Source organism: Rhinopithecus roxellana, chromosome 14 (assembly GCF_007565055.1).
Source record: "Rhinopithecus roxellana isolate Shanxi Qingling chromosome 14, ASM756505v1, whole genome shotgun sequence".
NCBI lineage: Eukaryota > Metazoa > Chordata > Mammalia > Primates > Cercopithecidae > Rhinopithecus > Rhinopithecus roxellana.
In genome coordinates this window covers 15,179,281-15,206,746 of record NC_044562.1, presented here as the reverse complement: position 1 = coordinate 15,206,746, position 27,466 = coordinate 15,179,281, and the positions used below count along the sequence as shown (strand labels likewise).

The 27,466-nt window shown below is 39.2% G+C and overlaps 1 protein-coding gene across 2 annotated transcripts in view; it reads right to left on the bottom strand.

The window, feature by feature from the left end:
* CNTNAP5 (contactin associated protein like 5) overlaps positions 1-27,466 on the bottom strand; it is an 886,717-nt gene that overhangs the window by 406,406 nt on the left and 452,845 nt on the right. For both annotated transcript variants that reach the window (XM_010356733.2, XM_030916676.1), the window contains exon 8: positions 10,875-11,139. In XM_010356733.2, coding sequence (XP_010355035.1) covers positions 10,875-11,139 — 265 coding nt within the window. The remainder of the gene's footprint in view (positions 1-10,874; positions 11,140-27,466) is intronic.

The window sequence follows — 27,466 nt, the reverse complement described above, 5'->3', positions numbered from 1 at the left end:
ATGGTTGCTTACATTCTAGTGATGAGAAGTCACATTGGACAACAATTAAATAGACACATTAATATACATTGTATGAGCTGAATCGTGTCCCTGCAAAATGCATATGTTAAAGTCCCAACACCTAGTACCTAAAAACACAATTGTATTTGGAGACAGGATCTTTAAAAAGGTAATGATGGTAAAATAAGTTTCCATATGTTTGGTGTCCTTATGAGCAGAAGGTATTTGAATACAGACACGCACAGAGAAAAGACCATGTGAAGACAGAAAAAAGACAACCATCTGCCAGCAAACAGAGAGGCCCTCAGAAGAAATCAATCCTGCCAACATCTGGATCCTGGATTTGCAGCCTCCAAAACTGTGAGAAAATATATTTCTGTTGTTTAAGACACTTAGTCCGTGATATTTTCTTATAGCAGCCTGAGCAGATGAATGCATACATATACATACTTAGGGCAAATGTTACAAAGAAAAAAAACAAAGAAACAAGGAACTTGGCCTGCTTTGAAAAGGTTTCTTGAGAAAGTATCAATTGAGATTAAATTCTGAAAGCTAACTGAGTCGTGTTGACCATAGCTACAGTATGACACATTTTATTTAATGTAAATGTAGTCAGTGCTCAATAATCATCAAATAAACATTCATTATGGCTGTTGATCCGAGAATGTCATCATATTTTGAGCTAGAGAAAGAACAAGCAAGTCATAGAAGTCTACTGGCTATAGAAAATTAACTGATAGAAAGGATGGCTTAAATGTTTTTTACGGGTTTTTTTGTTGTTTGTTTTGTTTTGTTTGGAACACCTTCTCTCTAACTAGTACTGTTCAAGGAATTATCAAAAGAGTGAAACATTATAAGGTGGTTGAGGAAATAGGATAAACACTATTGCTTGCTCCTAGGAATTAAATGCAATGAGTTGAGATGGCATTTTCCATAAGCCATTTGACTTGGCTATAGACATTTTTTCATGGTATTTTCTTGATTTCTGGCTCTTTGCTGGCCATGTTGCCTTTTGTCCAAATATTTTGTCTGTCCCAGGTCATCAGCTTTCACCTTTTGTCTTTTCAGTTAGTAACGAGCAAGTGGTGCCAGCTGCCAGGGTCAGATCTCTTGATTTGGATTCTCCCCCCTGCCCTTCTGGATTTAATTTTATTATGCCAAAACCATGTCTTTAAAATGTAGACTCACTCCTTAATCCTGAAAATCCCAGTCTGAGTTTGATGCCTCTGGTGACATCAAGGCAGTACACTGTGCATCTGGGAAGCTCTGGGGAGAAGATGCTTTAATGGAATCCGAAGTGGGCTCTCTGCCTGCCTCACTGCTGCTTGCTTTGCCTTCTGAAGAGATGTTTACATATACCAACCGTTAGCTGTAAGAAAGCCAGTTCCACAGCCAAAGACCCTTGCTGTGTCTCTGCCTGGATTTCTCTCTGCAGGAAATAGCTTCAGTACCTACAACTAATATTGTTCCTCTACTAACATAGTCTGAAGGCCTAATATATTTTGTTAACCCTCCTACCAACATAGGCAAACACACACACACACACACACACACACACACACACACACACACACACACACACACAGTAGTCTACTGTGATTTAAGGAAGGTTGCAAAAAAAAACCCTATTCGGGTTTGGATATTTGTCTCCTAATTCTCAACAGATTGTGAAGAGTCATAGCATAACCTTTTTAAAACCAGGCAAGCAACTCATCCACAAATCCATGGTATCAAAAAGAGGCTACATTTACTTTTCTGACTCCACAAAGTGCACCAGCGTTTAGGGAGTTGGGAAGCATGACCTCTGGCAAGGGGCTTGGCCCTAGGTACTCCCAATCAATCAGGACCACTTATGCCAGTTTCAAAAGAAGAGCCTTGGGTTGATGATTTCTTTGAAGACAATAAAGGGTGGGGTTGACCTACTGTTTTCTTTCGAGAAATCATGAATAGTGCTGGAGGGAGCATCCCTGATTCTAGACTGATCCTCTCCTTCAGCAAATGCGGACAGTGAGGCTAACAGAGCCAGACTTACTCATGTCCTACATCTGATTAGAGCACAGGTAGGCTGGAGCACAACCACTACAGACTGAGTTCAAGCTCTCTGCCCAGAATGTCTGACATTTTGAGAAGCACTACAAAAAACGAAAACAAACAAACCAACAAAAACGTAAGCTAAAACTCCATGCCTGTTTCTTTCGATTTGCCTTGCCTTGTATTTTCCCATCAGAAAAATAAAAATAACATTGAAATGTCAAATCCCTTTCAAATAATTAGAGTGGTGCCAGTTTTCTCTTAAGATTGCTTACCATTTCACATGACATTCAAAACATTCTGCCCTATTCCTCCTAAGAAAACAAACCAGGTGGTCTCCTTTACCTTTATAAAATGTCCTATTTTCTTAGTAATTCAGGTTGTTTTGAAAAATACTAAACTCCATTCTAAGCATCTCCATAAAAGCCTTTAAAACGGCAGCCACATCCTTCATTAAAAAATAGAGTGTGACATCTATTGCTCAATGAAAGGGTGTGGAGATTGAGAGAGCCTCATGACCACATGACCATGTGAGAAGTCCCCGTGGCACCTGGTACCTTATGAAAAGTAAAAAAGAACTGGGAGCTTACAATATATTAATTAGGTTATGCAGGTAGTTGCTCATTCATTGGAGAATTGCCTAAATGGATTTTGTGGTAAGGTTCACAGTCCAGTAAGACTGCTAGAAGGTGTTCTCTGCTCCAATGAAGCTCATGGCTTTCCACATGGATCAGATCTTTCAGTTTGAATTCTGAGAGATCTAATCTTGATTGATGGGGCACAGGGGAAATTAGAATGGGAAAGCCTGCACAAAGCAGGGCAATGTCCTTAGAAGTAGATAGGCCCTTACTGAGGTAGACCTCATGTCACTTGGCAGCCTTCATCCTTCAGTGATAATCCTTTTAAGGAATCAGTACTGAGTACCAAAAAAAAGTCTGAAGAAAGTATGACCTATTTTCTCAGTGAATGTTGGTGTGTGTGTGTTGATGCATGGATATATATATGGATATATATATGGGATATATATATGGATATACACACACACACACACACATACACACACATATAATTGGCTTGTTTGTTTTTTTGATGGAGTCTCGCTCTGTCACCTAGGCTGGAGTGCAGTGGCCAATGAATATTTGCATGTGTGTGTTGATATACGGATATATATATAAAATTTACTTTGTTTGTTTTTTAGATGGAGTCTCATTCTGTCACCTAGGCTGGAGTGCAGTAGCAGGATCTTGGCTCACTGCAATCTCCACCTCCCAGGTTCAAGCGATTCTCTGGCCTCAACCTCTCCAGTAGCAAGTAGCTGGGATGACAGGCATGTGCCACCATGCTCAACTAACTTTTGTATTTTTAGTACAGACGGGTTTCACCATGTTGGTGAGGCTAGTCTTGAACGCCTGACCTCAAGCAATCCACCTGCCTCAGCCTCCCATATTATTTACTTAATAATATTATACAGTTAATTTTAGCTAAAGTACACACTTTTATAAAGACAACAGACATTCAATCTAGTGTGAATCCCAAGTAATACAAGAATAAGACCACCAAGTAAATTGTTTTTGAAGACACAGCTTTAGACCTAAATAGCCACTTTCCTTAAGAGCCTTTTGTAGATTATCTATAGATGTAAAGCAGAGTTTCTTTACAATTTGAGTTATTTAAGCAATGGACAGTATGAACAATGAATATGGAGAGCAGCAGGATGCTGTGTAAAGACCATGAACTTGGGAATTCTAAGGAAAAAGCTGAGGTTGAGCATCACTTTGGCTACTTTAACTTAAATTCATATTCTCAGTTTCTTTCTATGTGTGTTGGTATACTAACCGCCTTATAAAGTTTTATGAGTTTTTCTACAGTTTTGTATGACAAGCCCCTAGCACAATGCCTAACTGGCAGAAGATCTTCAATGGCTGCTGGTTCTACTTTCACATCCCTTACAGTGAAATGAGATATTCTAACTTTCCTCATACACACATATATAAGGCTTGCAAAAAAAGGAGATAACAAAAATAGAAAATAAAGAAAAATACAAGAAAGGGATTCCACTATTGTCCTTCATCGTCCTGAAACTTCATCTCTAGAATAACTAAATTCAGATGTCTTCTATTTTGAGGATGCATTTACTTTGCAAGTCTCTCCTTGATCTTCAATGCAAAAATCCCTAAATCAGAACTGCTTCCTTCCTAAAAAGCCAAGCACACTGTACAAAGCTTTGGGAACAGGGTTGAAGGTGTGAGGCATCATTGTACTGCCATTTCCAAAGGAATTACCTTATCTTTTAGATCTAGGATGTTAGAACTAGTCGCAAATAAACCTTTGATTATCTGCATTCTCTGACCCATTTGGGACAAACCAAATGTCAAGTATAGCCCCGTTGACTCTCAAAAATTATTGGAATGATTGTCATTATTTTTTCATCATTCATATGAGATTTTCATCTCTTATAAAGTGAATATAAGCTCAAGTACTTTGAAAACAAGTTTCCTCAGAAATGGAAGAGAAAACTGTTTTTGTTTGATTATTTGTTTGTTCTTCCCCCTCTCAGATGGGAAAATAGAAGAATACATGAAACTTTGATACATTTCTAAAAACCATTAAGTTTTTAAATTTTTCTAAAAACATAGAAATTCTCCTTAGGAGAGAAGAGTTTTTGAGAACTCTGGCTGCACATTTTAAAAACTTCTTTTTGCTTATATCAGTTTCTGAGAGGTGGGTCTGAAATAACTGATGATTTGTTCCCTTTCTGCAATTGGGTAAGGTGGCAGCTCTTACAAGACTCTCTTTTGGTCATAAATGCATTTTAATGATTGACATGCACTTAATAATACAGACAGCACCTGGATTTTTAAGAGCAACGTGCTGCCAGGGCCTTCCTTGTATTAAAACTTCATTTTTGACCTGAGGCCTACAAGTCTCTGTATTCAAAAACATCTCACCAATTCAAGAGAAACAGCTCAGTACCAGCTCACAGTTTTCTTTTTCAAATAAGGAGGATTGAGGTTGAACTTTTATAATTCAGAACATGAAAAATATTATAATTTTCAGTGATTAACTCACCTCCATTACTGGAAATCTAATAAATTTTATAAAAATCCTCTGACTGCACAAATTCATTCTTAACTTTTATGACTCTGCAGAATGAGGCCCCTTCTAGCTGTATCTCTTGAGTCAGCACAGAAAGAAGAAAAATGTGTTAAATAGCTACTCAACACTTTGTGCAGTATTTGAGATATACTACCTCATTTAAATGCCAACACCAGCTTATAAAGTAAATTTTTTTTAATCTCCTGTAATAGACAATCTCTAAGATGATCCTGGATAATCTGTGCCTGTTAATATCCAAGCGCTGGTGTCATCCCCTCCATTTGGACATAAGCTGGGCATATTTACTTGCTTCTCAGGAATAGAATATGACAGAAGTGAGGAGATGCCATTTTCTATATTAGATTATAAAAAGACTGCGGCTTCTGTCTTGGGTGGTTTTTCTCACTTACCCTTAGCAGCTTTCTGGAGAGGCTCATGAGGAAAAGTTGGTAAAAGAAACCAAAATATTTCACCCCAAAATATACTTTTTGACATTTTTTAAGAGGGCTATTGTGAAAGAAGCAGCCCTGCAAAGCTGTCTTTCGTAGGGGACTTGCATCTGTAAAGAAAACCTGCATTGATACAACAAGGCTTTCTGTGAGGTTCTCCCTTGTTTGGATTGAGGATTGAGAGTCTAAACATTTAAAGAGTCTGAAAAAAACATTTGTCATTTATTCTTTCTAAGGGCTGATACCTGTATGGCTTCACCTACATTTTAAGACCACCTAGAACCTCCTCGGTAAACAGAACCTCCTCTTCTCTCCCCTCAATTACCGGTCATGCCATCATAACCTGATTTACTATCTTACCTGTGTTTTGTTGCTGTTTTTGTCATTGTTTTGTGTTTTTGAGATGGGATCTCATTTTGTCATCCAAGCTGGAGTGCAGTGGTACGATCATGCCTCACTGCAGCCTTGGCCTCCCTGAACTCAGCTGATCCTCCTACCTCAGCCTGCCGAGTAGCTGGTACTACAGGCATGCACCCACATGCCCGGCTAATTTTCAGTTTTTTTGTAGAGATGGGGTTTGGGCTCAAGAGGTCTGGACTCCTTGGCTTCTCAAAGTGGTAGGATTACAGTCGTGAGCCACCATGCCTGGCCCATAACATGATTTTGGCCATGCTCTAAACCCCAGTTCTTTCTGTAATCTCAAGGTGGTATAAAGGCATCAACCATCTGCCATTTCTTTGGGCTTTTATATTTTGTATGTCTTTGTGACTCCTGTGCACACGTGTGCATGTAATAAAATGTGTATGCATTTTTTCCTGTTAATTTGTCCATTATTCATTTCTTTTATAGATTCAAGTTATTTTTAAATAACTTGAGGGGGGAAATATAAACTTCCCTACATGTGGAAGTGGATTTTCTGAAGCCTGCCTCCTGAGCACATGAGTGAGTATGGAAGCAGATCTTCCTCCACTGAACCTTGCCATGGCTGCAGTCCCCATTGGCAATTCAATTGTGACCTTATGGGAGACTGAACCAGTCACCCAGCCAAGTTGTCCCTGGATTTCTGATCCACAGAAACTAAGACACAATAAATAATGTTTTCAACCATTAAATATTGCTGTCACTTGATATGCAGCTATAGATAACTAATACACTTCAGTTTACATATGAGACAAAGTTTATCCAGGGCCACAGGAAAGGAAGGAGAAAACGTATTAATACTTTTAAACTTGACTGACTGACTTCCAGACTCAGGACTTTCTGCTATGCTCAGGGATTCAGTGGGCCATTTTGTTCGCCTATGGACATTTGAATGTCTCCCACGGTCTGACATGACCATAACTATGAGAAAAGAAATACAGCTCACAGTAGTCTGAAATATGCGAGTGATGCAAAGTATATTGGGCCCAGAGAGGCATGAGTATGAAACTTCAGTCACACACCCTTCCCCTGAGCTCAAGGCACCCATGCTCTGGGCAACTGTTTAAAGTCATTTTTTTCCTGACTACCTGCCTCACCCATTATCTTCTTGCTCCTGGAATCTGTGATACAAAGAACAATGCACAGGAAATCTTTAGCTGGTATGATTTTAATGTACATTTCTGATAAACAATATAGAAATTACCTCTTATTTTTCTTTAAAAATCTGCTTCTAACTGCAGCTAATCAGAGCAGAGTATACATTCAGGGCAATTTGAATCTATATTCCCAGGTTGCAATACTCAAGCTTGGCCCAAATAAACTATCTACTTATATTAATATTGCCTTGGCTTCTTCCTTTTAGGTCCACAACTATTAAGTCATATCCTTTACAATTTAACTCAATTTTTGCTAATCTACTTGGATACAAAATCCATGCAGTCCAGTTGAGAGAAAGGCATCTAAATTAAATTGTAGTATAATCCATGATGGATGTTGACCTGCGGTGAAAAGCAGACGGAGATTTTTATTCAGACTGTTTATTCAGGGAGACTTCTGAAAGAACTTCATCTATCAGCAGCTGCAGCCCAATCCCTGCTCAATCCTTGGCATGTGAGATTTGACCTCAATGAGTATTTGTCAACTTAGTAAATATACCGCTGCTTGAAGGACATCAGATATTGGTAACATAACAGAGAATGAGGGCAAGACTTCCACTGTTCCATGTTGAAGAAACAGCAGCTGGAGGAGCCAGGGTATCCAAAAATACAATTTGTTCCTGGACCTGCTGCATATTGCTAGACAGTAAGATCGGTAGTACATGGCAATGAAACAGTGCTTCCCAAACTTTGGCCATTTGAGGACCGTTTAAAAGTGTTCCCATTCCCTGGTGCCATATGTACTTGCATTTACTTAATATATTGAAAGAAATAAAGGGTATTCAGTTAGGAAAAGAAGAAGTCAAATTGTCCCTGCTTGCAGATGACATGATTGTATATTTAGAAAACCCCATCATCTCAGCCTCAAATCTCCTTAAGCTGATAAGCAACTTCAGCAAACTCTCAGGATACAAAATTAATGTGCAAAAATCACAAGCATTCTTATACACCAGTAACAGACAAACAGAGAGCCAAATCAGGAATGAACTTCCATTCACAATTGCTTCAAAGAGAATCAAATACCTAGGAATCCAACTTACAAGGGATGTAAAGGACCTCTTCAAGGAGAACTACAAACCACTGCTCAGTGAAATCAAAGAGGACACAAACAAATGGAAGAACATACCATGCTCATGGATAGGAAGAATCAGTATCATGAAAATGGCCATACTGCCCAAGGTAAGTTATAGATTCAATGCCATTCCCATCAAGCTACCAATGAGTTTCTTCACAGACTTGGAAAAAACAGCTTTAAAGTTCATATGGAACCAAAAAAGAGCCCGCATTGCCAAGACAGTCCTAAGTCAAAAGAACAAAGCTGGAGGCATCACACTATCTGACTTCAAACTATACTACAAGTATACAGTAAACAAAACAGCATGGTACTGGTACCAAAACAGAGATATAGACCAATGGAACAGAACAGAGTCCTCAGAAATAATACCACACATCTACAGCCATCTGATCTTTGACAAAGCTGACAAAAACAAGAAATGGGGAAAGGATTCCCTATTTAATAAATGGTGCTGGGAAAATTGGCTAGCCATAAATAGAAAGCTGAAACTGGATCCTTTCCTTACTCCTTATACGAAAATTAATTCAAGATGGATTAGAGACTTAAATGTTAGACCTAAAACCATAAAAACCCTAGGAGAAAACCTAGGTAATACCATTCAGGACATAGGCATGGGCAAGGACTTCATGTCTAAAACACCAAAAGCAATGGCAGCAAAAGCTAAAATTGACAAATGGGATCTAAATAAACTAAAGAGCTTCTGCACAGCAAAAGAAACTACCATCAGAGTGAACAGGCAACCTACAGAATGGGAGAAAATTTTTGCAATCTACTCATCAATGGGCTAATATCCAGAACCTACAAAGAACTCAAACAAATGTACAAGAAAAAAACAAACAACCCCATCAAAAAGTGGGCAAAGGAGATGAACAGACATTTCTCAAAAGAAGATATACATACAGCCAATAGACACATGAAAAAATGCTCATCATCACTGGCCATCAGAGAAATGCAAATCAAAATCACAATGAGATATCATCTCACACCAGTTAGAATGGCAATCATTAAAAAGTCAGGAAACAACAGGTGCTGGAGAGGATGTGGAGAAATAGGAACACTTTTACACTGTTGGTGGGATTGTAAACTGGTTCAACCATTGTGGAAAACAGTATGGCAATTCCTCAAGAATCTAGAACTAGAAATACCATATGACCCAGCCATCCCATTACTGGGTATATACCCAAAGGATTATAAATCATGCTGCTATAAGGACACATGCACCTGTATGTTTATTGCGGCACTATTCACAATAGCAAAGACTTGGAATCAACCCAAATGTCCATCTGTGACAGACTGGATTAAGAAAATGTGGCACATATACACCATGGAATACTATGCAGCCATAAAAAAGGATGAGTTCATGTCCTTTGTAGGGACATGGATGCAGCTGGAAACCATCATTCTCCGCAAACTATCGCAAGAACAGAAAACCAAACACTGCATGTTCTCACTCATAGGTGGGAATTGAACAATGAGATCACTTGGACTCTGGAAGGGGAACATCACACACCGGGGCCTATTCTGGGGAGGGGGTAGGGGGACGGGTGGCATTGGAAGTTATATCTGATGTAAATGACGAGTTGATGGGTGCTGATGAGTTGATGGGTGCAGCACACCAACATAGCACAAGTATACATATGTAACAAACCTGCACATGTACCCTAGAACTTAAATTATAATAGAAAACCAAATAAATAAAAAATAAAAAATAAAATAAAATATATATGTAGACACGTATATATTTTAAATAATGTTTTAGATTTACTGATTTTTACGTGAAATATAATTTAGGGGCTATCCAAACTTCCATGCTAATGTGGTTTAAGAGGAGAATATAGACTTGGAAGTCAGACAAATTCAGGATAAAATCCCAGCTCCATCACGTAGGAACATGAGATTTGCAAGTGATTGCCATGACTTCTGATTTCCTCATTTATTAAGTAAAAATAGTAACTTCCTTCAGTGAGTGTGGTGAAGATTCTGTATGATACATGCCATGTTTGTGGAGAACCTAGCAGAGAGTCCTAGAAATGGTCTAGATTGTGCTAAATACTCCCAGGTAAGAATTCTTCTTCCCATCTTTCCAATGAGACTGCTAAGAGACTAAGAAATTTAAGCACTTAACTGAAGTTGACATAGCTAATTCTAAATTCACTGTTTTGTTTTGTTTCCTACTAAAAAACAAAAAAACAAAAAAACGCTGGCCAGGCACAGTTGCTCAGGCCTGTAATCCCAGCACTGCGGGAGCCCGACATGAGTGGATCATGAGGTCAAGAGATCGAGACCATCCTGGTCAACATGGTGAAACCCCGTCTCTATTAAAAATAAAAAAAAACTGGCTGGGCGTGGTGGTGTGCATCTGTAGTCCCAGCCACTCTGGAGGCTAAGGCAGGAGAATCACTTGAATCCAGGAGGCGAAGGTTGTAGTGAGCTGAGACTGAGCCACTGCACTCCATGCATTTTAAAGATGGCAAGACTCCATCTTAAAAAAAAAAAAAATGCTGCCTCTTCAGACTTGGAGTAAATTTGTGAATACTGGGCTAACCCACATCCCTGAGATTTGGATTCTGTATGTTTTTGTCAGGACCTCAACCTTTGTCAACTTGGATAAATAAGAAACTGATCCAGAGTGTCAGCAGACAGTACCTGTGAGGATTTCAGCTACACGTTCTGTCATTTTCTGAATCATGAGTCTCAGGATTCCACTCTCCAGGCTCAGCAGCAGGGTCCCCGAGCCTTCAGACAGCTCTGTGGACAGAAGCAGACCATCCTTGTTCCATGTTCGAAACTGGAAACTCACTGAGAGCCCATCAATTTGGGGGGTGCCGGGCAGCAGCAAATAGCTGCCGCTGGAGTTGACAAATGTGATGGGCACAATCTGTGGTTCGGAGCAGGAAAAAGTGACATTGCCCTGGAAAACAATAAAAGTCAAACATATAAAAGCCATTTTTTATTCTGCAATCTGACAGCTGATATAAACAACCACCTGGGAGCTGACCTTAATTTCAGGATCATTTCACATTCAGTGGCAAGATCTTAAAGAAGAAAAAAATGTCGGCTTTGTTCAGACGCACTCACAAGATTATTTTCCATTCATGTGTTAAGGATCACAATGCTATCTGCAAAGAGGGCCATCCGAGAGTCCCAGAAGGAAGGGGGATGGAAGCATCCACACCTTCTAAGGGGTGTAAAAATAATTACATTTATTCATTATATAAATACCTATGGCAAGTCAACTATGTGCCAAGTCACAATGTGGACACCAGCTCCCGCGGGAGCCTGGCAAGAGAAATAACTGGACAAGCAAAGGTTATGCGAGGGAAAACAAAACAAAGGAAGGAATTAGGAAAGGGGTGGAGTACCTTGACTAGCCTTTTCAGCAAAGGGCACAGTTTGTGCAAAGGCTTGAAGAAATTAGCAAAACAGCATCCCTAAGGAATTCCAGGGAACCTGCCATTTCTAAGTAGTTACTGGGACAGGAAGGTCCAAGTAGCCTAAAGGAGGTAAGTCTGGAAAGTGAGTAGAGGCAAAGCTGGAAAGTCCTCTGCTGCTTCCTGAATAGTTTTCTTTCAAACTCAGAAACAGTGCAGTGACATGGGCCAAATATTTAACTTAGTAAAAGTATTTTCAATAACATAGATGAGGAGTGGACGAGAAGACTGGTCTTGGGGAATATTAAGTGTGTATTGAACCCAAAAGAAGAGTAAGAAGATTATTCTTTGCATAGGAAAAAAGGTAAAGATCCCACAATTCTTAACCTGAATGGCTACCTGAATTTAACTTTCCACTGAGGCAGCCGGATGGCAGAGTTAGATACGTAGTGCAGTTCTCAGTCCTGGAGCAGGGGAATGGTTCAATTCCAAAAACCTCTCCCCAGCAAAACATCTGCAGGTCCCAACCATGTTTATTTATGATAGTCTTGTATTCTTGAAAATGAATAACAGTCCCCAAACAAACTTCTGCCAGTAGCACATTTCTAATGATTCATCCATCAATCACAGTGCTATGAGCATATTATTGCATGAATCATTTGTTGTAGTTGTTTAGATGTTTTCTTCCCTTTAGGCTAGATCCTCACAAGTTAATTAATGTGTCAAAGGGTAAGGCCCTTGATATCCATCAAGCAATCACCCACAGTATATATCACTCCACTGTGCCAGGCAATAGGATAGGCACTTTCATACACATCTTGTGAATTCTGCACAATGCCATAATGTATTATTTTCTTCATTTAAAGGATGCACAAACCAGACTTAGAATAAATAACTTAGCAAAAGCCATGTGCCTAGTTAGCAGGGAACATGGAAGACAAACCCTTGTTTGTCTAACTTGGAGGCTTTTGCTTTTAGCCACCATCTCTGATACCTCCATCCTCTGCACCGAGTGTCACCATTAAAAAAAAAAAAAATCCACCAACTTGCTCTTGGTATCTCACAGTTGTTTTAATTCACATTTTTGAATCTCTGGTAAATTCACTTTCAAGAATAAAAACATCACCAATGATGGCCAACTCATCGTGGCAGGGCTGTCTTTTGGAAGAAGCCAAATCACACATGCTCTGCAGAGAAGCTAGGAAGTAGCAATAACTTTTATTTATCTTTTTCTTTCCTAAGGTCAGTATCATTTTTGTAAAAACAAATCTGCCAAAGCACAGCTGCATTCAAAGTCTGAGGTTGCGTAGAGTGGGAATGTTCACAAAGATGAAGAAGGCAAAGGCATAGGAGGTTGCAAAAGTATCCCCTTCCCCCGAGTTATCTAAAACCCAGTTTAGCTTCACCCAAGCCCTCTTCTGAGTGTTCTCTGGATCAAAGCCATGGAAGGCGGCTTCAGAACAGTGGGGTACTAGAGGACCTGAGATTCTTTCCTTATTTGATCAGTTTGCTCACATTTGAGCAGAGGTCTGGCTCTCTTTCCTCAGTCTCCCTTCATTTCATTGTTTAATTGGCCCAACTTCTTGCGCACAATTCAGGGTTGCTCAGAATCTAAGGAGTTCCCGGATTGGTCCCCCAGAGCAAGGGCTTTAAATAAACACCTTCAGAGACTGTCACTGTTAAGATAAGGTTGTGAATAGGGATGCACACCTAGCTCAACAGAGAGCAGGAAAACTTTGAAATGCACTGGGATATGCTTTCTGTCCTTGGACAGTTTCCTCACTCACCTTAGGCCAGCTTCTCTCTCCCTTCCCCCGATTCCCTTCACACTTCCCTCTATCATTCTTGCCCCTATGCAGCCACTCCAGCTGTCTAAAACTTCTTTGTCTTTAGCGCGTGCCTCTACTATATTCTCCAAGGGCAAATCCAAAGGCAAGTAGGAGAGAAAAGATGTGGGTGGATGGGAAATTCCTTCTACACAGCATCTGACCCAGCTCTCTGGGCGCACGTGAATGTTTGCAGTTCAGCTTCCTGTCACACAGCTGCTGTGTGCCACTTTTCTGACAGTCCTGTCTCAGCTGGGCTTACTGCTGGCAGAAATGACGTACAGTATTGACGGCCATTGGTGCCACCTCCATTCACCAAAGTGAGGTGAGAAAAGAAAAATGAGCTGCATGTAAAAATGCTACTTTTGAAATCAACATGGACTGACCATTTTCAATAGTGCCATTTGTGTCTCCAGAATCTGGCTCAAGACTGCATTTGAGGAAGTTCCCGCTGGCCATTTAGAAAAGCCATGAGAGAAGACATTACTTTAGAATTGTGTCAAAAGAGACATGGCAAATGGTCAGTGGCCTCTATTCTACCCTGTATACCTTTTAACCCCTTTCTTCAAATATCATTCCTCCTAATCCCAAGAAGGGTGCTTCATTCCCCAAAACCCCTTTGTCCCTCTGTATGTTTAATTCCATTCAAGATTTTAACATTCATTCAAGATTTTTCAAATATTATAAAATTGTGCTAAGCACAAGTTAGTTGTACACATAAATCTGACCTGATCCTTTGCATGATATAGTAATTAAATTTACTTTATATACTTACTCTAATTTACTGTAATTGGTACAAAGTATATCTGGCAAGGAAGGGTGCATTGATCAAACCTTCAAGGTAAACCACTGGCCTTGACCTCATAAGTGAGATTGAAAGGAGGTCAGTGAGCTACCATGGGGCTTTTTTTCCTCTCTATATTTTATAAGAACTACAGGGTCTTTCATTGTCCAAAAACGAAGTCACTCTTTAAGGAAGGAATGAAATTCTTGGTGTCTGATGCTTTTCCACATCCCTCAAGCTCCAGTTGAACCATGGACTCCTCTGTCTGACTGTGACTGCCATTCAAGATGTTAATGAGACCTCCCCAGGGCAGCAACTGCCACAAGTCATTGGTTCCTCCAAGTGTGGGTCTCCTGTTGTTCCTAAGATGGTAGTTCTTAGTGCCCTATAGTTTCACTCTCATACGTGCCCCTTCTCCAACAATCAAGATGTTCAGAAGTGCTAGGCCAAAGATGGAGTAGATGTTTGCCCCTGGGGTTCCCCAAACTATGTCTTTTTTTTTTTTTTTTTTTTTTTTTTTTTTTTTTTTTCCTGACAAAAGACTCTTTCCTTGACCTAACTCTAGTCAGGCTCCTCTGAGTCCTCCTTTGGACTAGGTGTGACGTTGGGCTCTGTCCATGGCCCATTTTTTCCAGTTTTAGCAAGAATTCTGCAGAGTCAGAATACCAAAACCTCCCACCTTGGTCTGACCTCCTTGGATATATTATCACACTTGCCTGCCTTCAACAAAGCTCCTGTTGGGCTAGTTTAGAAAGAAGTACCCTACCTCTAAGTAACTTTCCATTCCCTGACCCCCACCCTACTCCATGGCTATAAATCCCCACTTTTCTTTATTGTGCTCAGAGCTGAGCCCAATCTTTGCTCCCACTATAAAACCCCATTTAGTAGCCCCCCTTATCATCTTTAACAATTGTAATGAATATTTTTTTTCAACACTTCTCCAGAGACCCACTACAGTCTTTTCTTGGTCAGCTCTGCTGTGCCATGCGGTGCCTGGATTAAACATTATTTCTGGGTGTGTCCCTGTGTGTTTCTGGATGAGATTAGTATTAAAATTGGTGGACTTGGCAAAGTACAGTGCGCTCCCCAGTGTGAGTGTGTATCATGTACTCTGCTGAGGGCACAGAGCAAAATGCAAAGGAAGGAGGAATTTGTACCTTTTTGTTTCCTTCCTCCCTGCTTGATCGAGAAATTTCATCTCATCTTCTCCAGCCCTCCGGCTGGGATTTACACCTTCTGGTACCCAGGCCTTGAAACACAGACCAACACCGACTTTCCTAGGTCTGCAAATCATTGGTCTTCCCAGACTCTGTAGTGCAGTGAGCCAATTTTTCATTATAAATCTCAATCTCTCTTTCAAATCTATTTCTCTTTCATATTTGCATTCCACATATATAGAGATCCTGGCCCTACTTTTCTGGAGAACCCTGATTCATACCAATAGCCATGTGGGAAAATGAGGAAAGATAACAGATTCATGAGAAATTTACAGGTACAACTGATAGAAGGTGCTGACTGGGGAAGGGGCTGGAAGGGCAAGCATGGTTCCCATTCTTCTCTGACAGCACAATGAATTTCAAATAGGAAAGCACAGATGGCTGCTGACTACTGATAGACCATCACCTCACTTGGATTGTGTCCCTGGTCATCGGCACTACCCTCACTAGAGTGAAGAGATACACTAACAGCAAAGCTGTCCTCTAGACACATGCTGTGTCTTCCTCCCTCCACCAGGCATAACCTCTTCATTCCTCTGCACCCTCCACCCCCACTTTTGCCCTGCAGGGCCCAGTAAGCCTTCTGGGCTTGCCCATGCCCAGTCCTTTCCTGACATCCATCTCACAGTGGCTGCCTTCTCCACGGGCTTCCAGTGGTGTGTGCTACCTGTGGAAATCTATTATATTTCTTATATTGCCTTGTAATAATTAGCTACTTTTTGATAACTGCCCATGCCTTGCATAACAGGTTTACAATTTGGTATAGAGCATCTTGCTCTGAATTCTAAAGGAAGTGAGAGTGTTAAATTTAGGCAGAACTAGATTCCTGTTACAAATATTTACTGAAAAAACCATGCCTTTCTCTGGTCCTCATTGTTTCCTTTATAATCTGGGGAATAATAGTAGAGGGATGATTTAAGACCACATGAGACCACGTGCAACATGTCTAGCATTGCTCCTGGCTTATTATTTTTTTCTCTTCCCAGGTCTGACACTTTTCTTGGTGGCCAGAGGTGAGTCACTTCTAGAGGCTTAGGTTTCTTTTTTGTAAACTGAGACAATTGAACTGGAGGGCCCTAATATTTCTACTTGTTCCCCTAACCTTGGGTATCTGAGGCTGAAGACCCGCATCTTTGCCATCTGTCTTGTCTTTGGAGAGGATTTAGGGATGATCTGAATCATTCTGTTGTTGGCATGAGAAGTGTAACCAAGTATTTACATTTTAGAAGACTTTTTCTTTGAATGATTCAGGCTCTAAAGAGCGAAACTTAGCCCTCTTTCCTAGTAATTCCTGTCTCGATGCAGGAAAGAGGGCAAGAGTCACCATACATGAAAATTATATTAAAATAAAAAGGAAGTGAGCAAAAGCTGATATAGTTTTACATGTTAAAGAAATAAGAAGGCAAGCGTGGTAGCTCACATCCGTAATTCCAGCACTTTGAACGGCTGAGGTGGGAGGATCACTTCAATCCAGGAATTTGAGACCAGCCTGGGCAACATGATGAGACCCAATCTCTATTTAAAAAATAAATAAGAAGCCTGATATTTTAAATCACACTTATGAGAGTATAATAACCAATTGACTGATTATGTTTTCCCCTCCCCTCCCCCTCCCCAGAAACTGGAGCCTCAAATATTTTACAAAGAGAAAGCTAGATTAATGCCGAGCTGTATGAGGAACTACAATGGTTGCAACTTTCTTGCAGAAGACAAAATGGGAGAAATTATATGCGGCCACTTAGACAGGTGCCAGTTCCGGGGCTATGCAATGAAAACCAGAAGGAAACCACGAGACAGAACGAAGTTCCTGAGCAGCGCCTTCCTTGAAGATGTATTCAGGTCATTGTGCCACCAAACCAGAAGTGTGCTGAATGCTGATGGAAATCCAGTGAAACCCATCCATCTGAAAGCTTGCCTCTGTGGCAGAGAAACTCATCCAAAAGGAGGTATTGCAGTAATAGCGTAATTACCGCGATCATCTCATGACTGATGGATGGGAGTGTCATGGCAGAAGGTTTCCATCCTCAAGACTTTTGACACAGAGAACACAGTAGTATTGAAGTCTTTGTCATGTGACTCCATAACCAATCGAATGAATTGACACTTATCCATTACACAGAGGAACAACTTCAGAAGATGCTGCTCTGCGGATAGACACAAGGATGGAACCACTGCAGTGGTCTGAATGTGATTGTATAATAGAGAGAATAGACTGAAATGTATTGAACAGGGAGCTCAGGCCTCCATGTTAGTCAAACATTCCTAAACCTGGACTCTCTTATATTCATTGATCACTGGGTATTTTAGCCAGGTCTCAGCACGTGGCATAGAAGCCATAATTTACTAAGCTAGAACAAGTACCTATCAGAACTGAGAAGAGAGACATTCTTAACAAATGGCTTCATTGGTACTAATTTCCTGGCTTTATGATTAACCATAATGCTTTGGTTATTTCACTGAAGATCATTGATGTACATGAAATACTTTAGACCTTAGCAACAAAAGACAATTCTGCTTGAATTTCCCATTTGGATGTCGGCTTTGCCTTACATCTCTGCTAGGAGTCCATCCTCTTTCGAGACTTTTACTGACTTACTTGCCAACCCTAGGTTGGCTACATAGACAACAGGTTACACTAAAGTGAACCATCACTGATAAATGGCTCAGAAGTATTTCTATTAGTGGGCATTATTCCTCTAGTCAAACATTGGCCAGTTATTTAAGATATTCAAGCACATTCCTTTTGGAGTCATTTCACTACCCAAAGACACTATTACTATTTACTATTAGTGACTGAAGCCATTTAGCTATTCTGTGGAAAACTCCAGAAAGTTGTTGGCTGCTCTGCTTTAAATGAAACCCTGAAAATAAAAAAAGCTATAAATAAAAAACATGTGGGGACCATGCAAGATCCAAGGTCTCTAGCAGATTCTCAACCAGGCTGTCACCACTGCTCCCTGACTCTCTTCCCCTAAGGCTTCATGTCACCCTTCAAACACTGCTTATCAGCTCAGCAGTAAAGCTCTGGTTTGACCATGAGTCACCTGGGAAGAATAAAACAAGAATAAGAGACTACTCTTTATTGAAAAAAGACCTGAGGCCATAGATCCAGATAGCTGGGGATAGGCTATGACTAAAAGGAGAGTGCATCTGAATCCAGTCTGGTGACCAAGGCAGAAGCCAGAGAATGGCGATGCACGGGTAGGCGAGGAAGGTGGAAAGCAGACAGATGGTCTACTCTCATTGAGACTCCTCCACTGTAGGGACAATGAGGTCCTGGTACATCCTTCATTATTCCTGAGAGGAAATAATAAGTCAGGTGTGGCTGGCTAGTCACTCCAGGAGACTAATTTTTAAGACCTGAAGAGAATACAGCAGGCCCAGCTTGAAGTTCTGCTTACCTTGACTATTTTTCACGTTTCTTATGTGTGACACTTCCAAGGGTTACATTACTGTGCTGAGTTGTTATTTACAAAACTTTTTCATTGTGGGTGTTTGTTTTGTTTTTAATCATCATCTAGACATCACAACACCCTGGTGTGTAAAAAATAAAGCTGGCAGTGCAAAGCTGAGCTTCAATCATGAGGCATCAAACAAAGCCAATCAAGCATTTATAAGCTGGAGAAAATGATCTTGATTCAATCTAATTTGCGGGGAAAGATTTCAAAGCCAGTTCTTGATTTTCCAAATGAGTACAACCATTTCTAATTTGATTTGTCTGAGAACTACCAGCACTGACTGGCATGCTATCAGCAAATATATGGAAAAGGCTGCCCTGCGAGCTCAAGCTACCCTGCTATTCACAAACTCAGGGAGACTCGGGAATCAAATGAAGGCTCTTTTTCATTTTTGGGAAAGACAGGCTCCTTCATTTTTTTTTTTAATTGACTTATTGAGCAGTTCTCTATTAAGCAGTTCATATGGGTCACCTTGACTCTCATGACTAAGGATACAGTGAAGGAGTGAGACAAACTCAGATCCGCCCACCTGGAGCTTACATGGCAGTGTATAAGGATAAGGGTCATGGAACATGTCATCACAGCTATGACCAAGTGCCATGAGGGAGACGTGTATTCTGCTGGGAGAGCATGTAACAAAGCATTGTAACAGGACTTCGTGAGGTGCCTTTGGATTTGAGCTTTGTAGGACAAGTAAGAAGGAATGAAGCTGGGAATAAGACTTGGGTGGAGGAAGAGAAAACAGGGAAGGACAATTACTGAAAAGAAGGCCATAATGCATGTTAGGAATTTAAGTGAAACTAAACACGTGGCACTACTATGGACAGGCAACATTCTGCCTCTGCCAAAAGAGGCTTTCAAGGATAAAGATCATGCACATTGGGGTTTCATTTGAGAGACATCCAGGAGAGACACACTTTTAGAATTGGAAGGAAGGCCCTGCTAAGGGCCATGGTGTGTGGACAGGCTGGAAGATGGTTTGCTGCTTGGCCTCTCCTCTGGCCTCTCAGCAGCTGCCTATGCACAGGCACCAGTAAACAGGGACCTACTAGAGTCACATGCTGCCTTTGGCCTCTGAGACTGTCTCTTGTCTTCGCTTCTTTTTTTTTGCCCTCCCAAATCTACTTTTTAATATCTGTTAGCAAATATTGCACAAAGCTATTTGGAACTAGGAATCAAGAACCTCAAAAATATTAATACGCATTTTGACACTCTACTTTCACTTCTAGAAGTCCTCAGGAAATAAATTGAAATTGGACTAAGATTTACACACTGAGAACCATTATTTATAATAATACAAAACTGGGTCTGAAATTATAGAAATATTTAAGTAAATTATGGTATACGTATATGAAAAACTATTTTGCCACCACTAGTAGCGATGTTTATAGCAAGCAAGAAAATTGCTTAGAACATCAAACTGAACAAATAGAATACAAATTTACACATATGAATCAGGTGAAATATACCTATATAAATATGTAGGTATAGAAGCATGACTAATATACTAAATAGTGGCTCTTTCTGGGTGGTGGAATTATGGCAATTTTTATTTCCATACCTAAATATGTTGTATTTCCAATGTATTTAAAATAAAGAGATATAGCTTTATACTAGGAGTTTCAGTTAAATAGTATTCTGAATGTGAATTCATTTGAAGGCTTTCATGACAAAAATATTCAGGATCAGTAATTGCTATTAGAAAATTAGTGTAGATTACTGAAAGAAATGATAGAAGTTAGTCCAGGTAGGAATAGAAGCAGCTAGGCTTGAAACTCAATGACTACTACTTTTCAAATGATTTTTACTCTTGCATAATTTCAAAATTGCTTGTCTCCTCTACAGCAATCTTTAGTCATGTGTCTAGTCTACTCACATAAGACAAAAATAACAAGTCATTATCATAGTAAGGTGTGATGGTTAAATGTAGGTGTCAACTTCACTAAAGGAATACCTAAAAACCTGGTAAAGCATTATTTGTGGGTGTGTCTGTGGAGGTGTTTCCAGAGGAGACATGTGAGTCTGAGTGCGGTAGGAGGGGAAGATCTGCCCTCAGGGTGGGCAGGCACCATCCAACCTGCTAGGGGCCTAGAGAGAACAAAAACAGAGAAAAAAATGAACATGTTAATCTATCTACAGGAGCTAGGATATACTCTTCCTCTCCTGTCCTTGTACAACAACTCCAGACTCCTCAGCCTTTGGCCTCTAGGTCTTACACTGGTGCACCCCACCCCCTTGGGTTCTCAGGCCTTTGGCCTCAGCCTGAGAGTTACACTATTGGCTTCCTTGGTTCTCTAGCCTTCAAACTTGGAGTTAGTCACACTGTAAACATTCCGGCGTCTCCAGCTTGCACATGGTCTGTTGTGAGTCCTCTCAGCCGTAACAGCCAAGTGAATCATTTCCCCTAACACACACACACAGACACAGACACAGACACACACATACATACACAGTCTCCTATTGATTCTCTCTAGGGAACCCTTACTAACACATAAGGCTAAAGGAAGTGGAGTGTGTGTGTGTGTGCACGCGTGTGTGTGTGTGTTTACGGTTACCTTTTGTCTCCAAACTACTTTTTTTTAGCCCACAAACAAAACAACTGTCTACTTCACATACAAGTATATGTTGCTTTGCTAGAGTAAATTCACTTTAATAAGGAATAAATATTCTTAGCTCTGAAAATATAATATGAGTACCTTTGTTCTTGAGTAAAGATATAAAAAATAGTAGGTGTGTGTGAAGGGCAAGTACCATCAACTGACCTGGAACATAAAACAAATTTTCAGCCCAATAATGAGTATGTTATAGAAGTCAACTTCTCAATTTAATCAATAATATTTATAACATAGGAAGGATCATATGTAATTATCTTTAATGAAGTACTTTTATGTTAAAAAATTAATTATGACGGGGTGCAGTGGCTCACACTTGTAATCCCAGAATCTTGGGAGGCTGAGGCACGTGGATAACGAGGTCAGGAGATCGAGACCATCCTGGCTAACATGGTGAAACCCCGTGTCTATTAAAAATATAAAAAATTAGCCGGGCATGCTGGTATGTGCCTGTAGTACCAGCTACTCAGGAGGCTGAGGCAGGAGAATCGCTTGAACCTGGGAGGAGAAGGTTGCAGTGAGCTGAGATCATGCCACTGCACCCCAGCCTGGGAGACAAAGTGAGACTCTGTCTCAAAAAAAAAAAATTAAAATTAAATATTCTTAATTAAAAACTTAAATAAAGAGGGGCTGCAATGCAAGCATAGCTCAACATATGCAAATCAATTAAGGAAATTAAGGATAAAAACCTTATGATCATCTTGATAGATGCAGAAAAGAATATTTGACAAAAGTCAACATCCCTTCATGAAAAAACTCTTAATGATTTAGGTATAGAAGGAATGCACCTCAACATACTAAAGGCTATATAACACCATATAAGATAAACCTATAGCTAACATCTTACTTAACAGTAAAAGGTTGATAGCTTTTCATCTAACATCAGAAACAAGACAAACCACTTCTGCCACCTCTATTCACCAGAGTACTGGAAGTCCTAACCCAAGTAGTTAGGCAAGAAAAAGTAAAATTATTAAAATATCCAAATCAGAAAGAAGTAAATTATCTATGTTTGTAGATGACATGATATTATATATTAAAAAATCATAAAGACTCCACCAAAAATTTGCTAGAACTAATAAATACATTCTGTAAATTTGCAAGATACAAAATCAACATACAAAAATAAGTTGAATTTCTATACACTAACAATAAACTATTTGAAAATAAAATAAGCAATCCCATTTACAATAGCATCAAAAATAGACAGATATTCCATGTTCATGAGTCATAAGAATAAATATTGTTTAAAAGTTCATACCAAAGTCATCTGTATATTTAATATAAGCCCTATCAAAAAAAAATTTCCAATGGCATTCTTCATAAAAGTAGAATTAAAAAAAATCCTTAAATTTGTATGAAACCAAAAAAGACTTCAAATAGCGAAAGCAATACTGAGGAAAAAACAAAGCTGAAAGCACCACATTTCCTAATTTCAAAGTATACCACAAAGCCATAGGACTCAAAACAGTATGATGCTGGCATAAAAACAGACACAGAGACCAAGAGAACAAAATTGACTGCTCAGAAATAAACTTATGCACAGTAGTGAAATAAGTTTATTTCTTATTTCTTCAACCAGTCTCTTCAACCAGTGGTGTTGAGAAAAGTGGATATCCACCTGCAAAAGAATGAAATTAGGTCCTTGTCTTATAACACTCACAAAAATTAACTTGAAATGTATTACAGACTTAAATGTAATGCCTGAAACCATAACACTCAGAAGAAAACAGATGAATACATCTTTGACATTGGTCTAGACAATGACCTTTTGGATATTACACTAAAAATACAAGCAACAAAAGCAAAAATAGACATGTGGGATGACATCAAACTAACACATTTCTGCACAGCAAAGGAAGCAACAGAATGAAAAGATAACCTACAAAATGGGAGAAAACATTTGCAAGCTATCTATCTAATAAGAGGGTACTATATAGAATATGCCAGGAGCTCATGATATTACTCAATAGCAAAAAAACAAAACAAACAAAAAACCCAGATAATCTAATAAAAGAGAGCAAAGACCTTCATTAGAGAGTTTTTCGAAGAAGACATTCAAGTGGCCAACAGGTATTCATACCGCTAATCAATTAGGGAAATGCAAATCCAAACCACAGTGCAAGTTTAAACCACAATAGGTATCATCTCATACCTGTTAGGATGGTTGCTATCCAAAAGAAAAAAAAAAAAAAAGATACAAGTATTGGTGGGAATGTAGGCAAAGGGAATGCTTGTACACAGCTGGGAGTAATGTAAATTAGTACAGGCATTACGCAAAACAATATGGAGGTTCCCTAGAAACCTAAAGGTAGATCTGCCATATTAGCAATTCCACCTTTGGGTATACGTCTGAAAGAAATGAAATCAGTATCTCAAAGACATATGCGCACTCTCATGTTCATTGCAGCATTATCCACAGTAGCCAAAACATCAGGACTACCCTAAGTGTCCCTCAACAGATAATCAAGAAATTGTGACATCTCTCTCTCTCCATGTACATATATAAATATATATATACACACACATATATACACATACATAAATAAGAATATACATATATACACATACATATATAAGAAAGAGGAAAACCATGCTGTTTGTGGCAACATGAATAAATCAGGACGTTGTTACGCTGAGTTAAATAAACCAGAGACAGAAAGGCAAATATGTGGTATCTTAAGAGGTCAAGCTCATAGGAAAAGAGAATAGAACAGTACTTGTCAGGGTTAGAGGGTAAGAGAAATGGAGAGACGTTAATCAAAGGGTATAAACTTTCAATTATAAGATGTTCAAGCAAGTTCCTGGGATCTAATTTACGGCATAGACAATGATGGTTGTGTTGATTAACTTGATTGTGGTAATTATTATACAATGTATACATATATCAAATTACCATATTGTATACCTTGAATATAGAGACTATCTTTGTTTTTCAATTAAATGTTTTAAAATAGAAAAGTAAAAGGAAATCTGCTACTGAAATACTGATATTTGGGGGTGATATCCTAGGCCAATGCTGTCTAATAGAAATATAATGCATACTACATAAGTAATTTAAAATTTTCTGGTAACAGTATTTTAAAAAGGTTTTAAAAAACCAGATTAACTTAATTTAAATTTTAATACAGGGTTATTTAACTCAGTAGATGCAAATATTATTTAAATATACAATCATTATTAAAAACATTGCATAAAAATTATATAAAATTATTTTACTTTTATATGAAGTCTTAAAACTCTGGGATGCCTTAAAACACATCACAATTTGCACCAGACCTACTTACTTCAAATGTTCAAAACTTACACATGACTAGTGGTTACCATATTGAACAACACAAATCTAGTGAATCATTATAATAGTAATGACAGTTTTGCCAATTTTGACACTAAGATAGAAATTGTTTTACTTCTTACATAAGAACTCTCATATACTGATCTTTATTGTTCAAAGAGATTGTGGAGAGATCCCTAGTTATATACCAAAAATTAATTGTTCCTGATCTTTCTTTTCTTTCAACTCACTCACTCACCTCCCTCTCTTCCGGCCTCCCTTTCTTTATTTCCTTCCTTTCTTTTTCTTTCTTTCTTTCTTTCTTTCTTTCTTTCTTTCTTTCTTTCTTTCTTTCTTTCTTTCTTTCTTTCTTTCTTTCTTTCTTCTTTCTTTCTTTCTTCTTTCTTTCTTCTTTCTTTCTTCCTCCTTCCTCCCTCCCTCCCTCCCTCCTCCCTCCCTCCCTCTCTCTCTCTTTCTTTCTCTCTCTTTCTTCTTTCTTTCTTTCTTTTCTTTCTCTTCTTTCTTTTCTTTCTTTTCCTTCTTCTTCTTTTTTTTTCTGAAATGAGTCTCGCTCTGTTGTCCAGACTGGAGTACAGTAGTGTGATCTTGACTCCCTGCAAACTCTGCCTCCCGGGTTCAAACAATTCTCCTGCCTCAGCCTCCCAAGTAGCTGGGACTATAGGTGGGTACCACCATGCCTGGCTAATTTTTGTATTTTTAGTAGAGACTGGGTTTCATCATGTTGGCCAGGCTGGTCTTGAACTCCCGATCTCAGGTGATCTGCCTGCCTTGGCCTCCCAAAGTGCTGGGATTATAGGCATAATAATTAATAATAATTAACCCACCGCACCCGGCCTGTTCCTGCATTTCTTGGTAGTGAAATAATGATTTTTTTGAGGCAAGAATGTGCTCAACTGGATGACTACATTTCCCCACTTCCCTTGCAGACATGTATGTTCAGGTGACTAAGTCAGACCCATAAGGCATGGCATGGAAAGAGCATTGGATGGGACTTGGTGGAAGGCTCCTTGAAGGGAACTGACTCAGCTGGGAGGAATATCCCCTTCACCTTCACTTCTTCCTTTCTTCTGCAGCCTGGCATGAGGATAGAATACCTCAAGCTCCAGCAGCCTATTAGGACCCTCAGAATGGAAGATAGAGAGCTGAAATGGCCAAGCAGAAGGACAGAAGGATCTGCACACCTGACTACTTCATGGAGCTGAAAATCCTGTACTTTAGTTTTGTTATTTCAGTTTTGTTTTAGGAAGTGGAGTTGGAGAAGAGGTGTTAGAGACTGCTTACACAAGCACTTTAGGTGGTTTGCAGAGTCAAATTGTTATGGGCTGAGTTGTGTTTCCTCTAAATTCATGTGTTGAAGGCCCAGACCCCAGTACCTCGGAATGTGACTGTATTTGGAAACAGGACACTTCATGATCTGAATAAATTAAAATGAGGCTGTTAGGATAGACTCTAATCTAACATGACTGGTGTCCTTATAACAAAATGATATCAGGATACAGACATGCCCAATGGGAAGGCCATGTGAAGACAGGGAGAAGACAGCCGTCTACACACCTAGGGAGAAATCAACCCTGCTGACATTTTCATGTTGGACTTCCAGCTTCCAGAACCGTGGGAAAATAATTTCTGTTGTGTAAGTCAAACAGTCTGTGGTATTTTGTTTTGGCAGTGAGAACAGACTAATATAGTGATAGAAAGAGTTTTAATAGTTTTTCTTAATGAAACCCTTGAGTTGAAAAGTATTTTAGACATTATCTAGAGGACATAATTCTCAATCATGGAAAGCACCAGAAAGAACAAGCTAATTGTGAACTTTACACACTGAATTCCACTAGCTACATAGTAGCCCAATTGACTGCAGAAGCCACATCTTCTGACTCACACAGTGCTCTTTTTAATTAGGTCATGCCACCTCTGCTGAATCAGGGAAGGAGAAAACATTTAGTGGAGGGAGATACCTGAAGGTAGTCTTCAAATACTCTATCTCCAGGCAGCTGAGAGTCAGACTGTGCAACAGATCTCTTAATTGTATATGGAGATCTTTAGGTACAAAGAGGATCAGTCTCCTATGAGAAGATGCTCCATTAGGAAGACATTCTTCTTCACATTTCATCAGATCCTTCAAGTTCATCTTAGTATAATCATCACAACATAAGCTTCAATAAATATTTACTATGCACCTCCAATTTGTAGTGTGATCACTTCTTTACCTGAAATTCAAATTATTCATTTCTCTTCTTATCAAAAATGCATTCACTTATTCGACATTTATTGATCACCATTTTTATAATGTAATTTCATTTTAGTTAACATTTAGAAACTCAGTGATTAGAGCAAAATATAAAATGTGTGTTAAGCATATCATAGCAGCTAAGTACAGATTAGAAAGGCCACTAAAGGAAAGCAGATTCTATCACATGTTAGTTATGGATCTTGGGGAAGTTACTTTAATGTTACTGAACCTCACTTTTCCCAAACTGAAACCACAAAGAGCTATCCACTTTATAAGGTTATTCTGAGGATTAAAACAGATAAATATAAAAATCAGTTGACAGAATATTTGGCATGTGATGAATGCTCAACATGTTATTTTCATTGTAGAATATTTATAACAAGAAAAGGAATTACACAAAATGACACCAAAATAGTACTTTTAAAATGAAGACTAAAAAATC